The 4431-nt window shown below is 35.9% G+C and overlaps 1 protein-coding gene across 1 annotated transcript in view; it reads right to left on the bottom strand.

Annotated features, from left to right (window-relative positions):
* Positions 1-635: 635 nt before the first annotated feature.
* The window catches only part of SLC7A9 (solute carrier family 7 member 9), a 13702-nt gene continuing 9906 nt past the window's right edge, over positions 636-4431 (bottom strand). Inside the window, exons 10-14 of the mRNA XM_027663722.1 lie at positions 4105-4208; positions 3185-3281; positions 2310-2459; positions 1568-1742; positions 636-708 (exon numbers count right to left, since the gene is read on the bottom strand). Coding sequence (XP_027519523.1) covers positions 644-708; positions 1568-1742; positions 2310-2459; positions 3185-3281; positions 4105-4208 — 591 coding nt within the window. The 3' untranslated portion in view covers positions 636-643. The remainder of the gene's footprint in view (positions 709-1567; positions 1743-2309; positions 2460-3184; positions 3282-4104; positions 4209-4431) is intronic.

Below are 4431 nucleotides of genomic sequence, written 5' to 3'. Positions count from 1 at the left end.
ATGCTAAGGGTAAATTCGGCGGCATTTAATTGTTCCATAGCTCGGATGGCGTGGAGAAAACACACCTGAGAAATGAAGCTTTAGTTGATTTGTCTTGTTTGAATTTAACTAAAACAAACAAACAAACCAACCCATGAAAATCAGTCTCTGTCCACTGTGCTTTACATTTTTACTTGATTCCAACTTTCCCAGCCTTTAACTTTTTGACAGCTGGTCTGAGAACCTGAGGACAGAGCAGCTCTGGTGTGATATCTGTGCTTTCTGTGATGCTGTTAATAAGAGCTGTGTTGTTCTTTTCATAGTGCCATCAAAAGCATCTCGACACTGTTGCTGCTAAGTTTTGCCACCTTCATAATTGAAAAGTTCCTCATGTGTATTTTGCGTAATTTTCATGCAGAAAACAAGACACTATAACATACTAGCAAACAAGGAAAACAGCTTTGCTGGACACTGTAATCCATCTTAGAAATCTTTTTTTATTATATATATTTAATGTTTTCAAGTACTAAAGGGTTGCAAAAATAACACACCAGTATGAACATAACAATTTAGCAAGTATATATATATATATATCTGCCAAACTAAATCAAATCTACTTCAACCAGTACAGCACTTAAAAGCAACCTGGTAGGAAGAAAATATTTCATGTGGCAACTTCCTCTGCTGGAACAACTTCCAAAAGCATCTGGAGGTGCATAGTGATGGGATCTGAGGAAAAAAGTTATTGTTAGAGGCTTTATGAGAGAGAACAATATCTCAGTTCAGACTACTGAGTGAGAAAATTATCTTTCCAAGCAGTTGTCCTTTTTTATTCCTATTTCAAACGTAAAAAATAACAGCTGGGGAATAAAAATAGTCTTAAGATCCAAACTACAGCATTCCAGGTTTCCAAACTTGCTCTTACTAGAGTACAATGCTTCTAATTGCATAAGTGCATTATAATTAATAATCCCAGAGGAGGGGAGAGACAGCTGATGGATTTTTTTTGAATGTCTGTAGAACTACTAATCCTGTTCTATTCAGCCAGTTCCAATTAACCTCTTACCTGTGTATCCTGGTTTCCCTGAAATAATTATAAGGAGTTTTTCTGGAGACTAAGCAAAATCAGTTTATAACAGTCACTGGGTTCTTGCAGCTTTCACTGTACTCAGCACTGTGATTATTCTTTTATCTTAACATTTATTTCAGTAAGTGTAATAAAAACTCTCTTTGGCGGCATCAGAATTTATGTCTGCTAATCTCTAGTTCATGGCTAAAGCAATGTTTTGAAACACAGATAACCAGAAAACCAACTTCACAGACAAAATAGTTCTGTTAACTTTAAAATTCAGTTTCTTTGTGCTACTACAGTGCTGTGTTGCCTTTTTGTGAAGTAAATTTAATTTCTCCTCAAGTCAGACATCCCTTTTCTTTCACAGGAAGGAGTAAAATAGAGTCTTCAGTAAAGCTCAATACATGTTTGGGAAATTCCTTCCCTTCCCAGGACCAGACAAGGAGCTTCATCACAGAAATTAACCTCGAGCTTAGCAGATGTACTCTTGAGTTTGGAGCTGAGGTATGTACTTACTTGATATTTTCTGGGCCCAGCTGAATTTAAAATGAACAAAAAGTGCATAAACTATGAGTCCACTGAGTATAAATAAAATACAGTACAAATAGGCCAGTTCAGGTGCACTGATGATTGGTGCCAACACCAGGACAATGGAGACCAGAGTCACAATGACAGGAATGATGATGGGCACCTGCAAGGCACAGAGCACACAGTCACTTCTCCACTCTTTTGCTGGTCTGACAGAAGTTGCCTGTATGAAAGAATATTTTGATTGCCTCATGAATTTTTTTTTCCCGTTTAAAATTTCTGGAATCAGATGGGGCAATTGAAAGAGTAGAAAGAATATGGATGGAGAAAACTCTTCTGCTAAATCATTCACTAAGATCTCTCTGTCAATATTGCCAGTTGCAGTGTAAAAATTTGCATTTTAATGAATCTGGGGCCAAACTCCAGTGGAATGACCCGAGCTCTTATTTGGGATACTCTTGTAGTGTAGTCTGCAGACTGCAGGTTCCCATTCCTGGAAATTTGGCTTGTGCCCCGTGGTTTGTGCAAGTGAAAATCAACATAATGCACTCTTTCCTCAGCTCTTATGAGCTTTGTCCTGATGCATAACTACAAATAAATGGCTACGTTTCAGGTGAGGGGATAAAAGAACAAGGAGTCTGCCCAAGGATGCTGTTTAAATATATTAGGATGAGTTCATCTACAGCATTTATGGGAGTGGAGGAAAAGCCACGTGGAATGATGAACTTACCCTGATAGGCCTTTCAAGTTCCTTCCTTGTAAACCTCATAACAATGAGTGCAAATACTGTTAAACCATAGAATATCCAGACTGCAAAACTGAAATAATTGATGAGCGTCTCAATGTCACCGGGAATGATATAAATAATAGCAATGGCCCCCTAAAAATGAAAACAAGAATTAATGTAGTCTATTACAGAACCGGGCTGAATTTTACTTGTGTGTCACTACAGGTGTTTAGTGTTCCAAAGTGTGAACTGTGAATGCTTTTGCTCAACCATTGGAGTGTGAGTGTGTTGCAGCACCTTTAAAGGCTGTGCTCACATCCTGCCAGCACCTGGTTGCTTTTGTGTGCAATCTTATTCCATTTTAAGTCAAAAGACTCATAACTTCTACGCATTAATCTGTTTTATTGTTGACTACTTCTCTTGAAGATACTAAATGTGTTTTTAGGTTTTTAATGTTCCTGGGGTTGAATGTATCTTGTTATGCCCTGAGGATAAAATAAAAAACCCCAAGATGCTCTAGATTTATTTTTAAACGTATTTACAGATTGGAATTTTTTTTAGTGAGATGTAAGTGTACTCTTACATGGAGGAAACAGGGTAGTGAGAGCTTGCTTTTGAGCATCCTGTGAAAGGATTGCCTCATGGTAATCATACATTTAACTTTTTGTTTTCATGCTGTTGAATCTTAAACATTTTGATTTTTAAAATCCGGTTCTGGAATGAATATATTCAAATGGAGAAGCTGGGGGGGTTATATAGTCTTTTTTCCAGTTTTCTTGCCTGGATACTCACGGATGTGTGTCATGAGTGCTTGTAAGAAACTGTGTTGCTGGAGAATTTTTGTTGGTAGTTTCTCTGTACTCAGAATTTATACTTACATAAAACATGATGGCAGGGGCTGGTGTTAAACGTTTAACACTGATGTAAGACAACACCTTCAGCATGTGCCCCTCCCGGCCTGCAACATAAACAAGTCTGCCAAAAGAAAAACAAGGAGGTGTCGTTAGTTTGGCACTTAAAATCAGATTTTAAGTGGCAGTACTGAAAAATAGATGAGTACCATTCATTTTCAGGTTTGTTTTATTGTGTGGCTGTACAATCTGATTATAACTTTGTCAGTATTTTCTTTTTAAATAGGTTTGTAGTGGACTGTAAGAAGGGAAATGGCCAGTATTAAAGCAGTGAACTAGAAACTGATTCTTAACCAGTATTAAAATAGGAAATTTGAAATTAATTTCAGAATCATTAGTTTGCACATTTAATAGAACATTATTTTGGAGAAATGTAACCTGCTGTGTCCCTTTTAATTAACTAATTCCTTTTTCATTTGCTTCTTATCAAACAGCTACCTTGACAACTTTTTGTCACAGCCCTATTGCATTCAGTTGGATTTGAAATTTTAAAATATTTTAAGTAGTAAATGGAAGCATCGAATAACTGATAGAAAGGAATAGCTTCTCTTTCCAGTTTCCTTTACTGGTGTAGTCATGTTCTTACTGGTAATTTTTAACTGTTTAATTCTCAGTTTTAAAATTGATCAGAGGTGACAAAACCCTTCTGTACTATACCTGCTTTGAATTAAGAATGTGACCTTATTTTCTAATTTGTCAAACCTGAATAGCCACTGTTTCTTTTTGAAAACTAAACAACATAGCTAGATTTACAGGTATTTTCAAATTACATTTTGTATAATGTGGATGGGAAGAATGTCTTTATGTGTGTGGGTACATAAATGTGAGTATAGCTTTTTACATCCTTCAGAAACTGTCCTTTGAAGATATTTAGAACAGGAACTTACCTGCCTGCAGTAAAACAGGTCCCATTGGCAGATCCAATTGTAGAAAATGCCACAAAGAGAGGAACTATCCACGAGGCTGGATACAGGACTCTGTCTCCAAATGTCTGGGATAGGGGATTAAAATGAGCCATTTTTGTCATTTTAACAACTTATACTGAGGTATCTTTTATTTATATATGTATATATATAGTGTGTGTATATATATATATATATATATAGTGTGTATATATGTATATATATATATAGTGTGTGTATATATATAAAATATATATACTTGATATATGGTTTACTATATATATATGGTTTACTATATATATATGGTTTACT

The sequence above is a fragment of the Corapipo altera genome, unplaced genomic scaffold (assembly GCF_003945725.1).
Source record: "Corapipo altera isolate COAL_440 unplaced genomic scaffold, ASM394572v1 140b, whole genome shotgun sequence".
NCBI classification, from domain to species: Eukaryota; Metazoa; Chordata; class Aves; order Passeriformes; family Pipridae; genus Corapipo; species Corapipo altera.
Note: the sequence above shows the minus strand (reverse complement) of the source record. Positions and strands in the feature narration are given on the sequence as shown.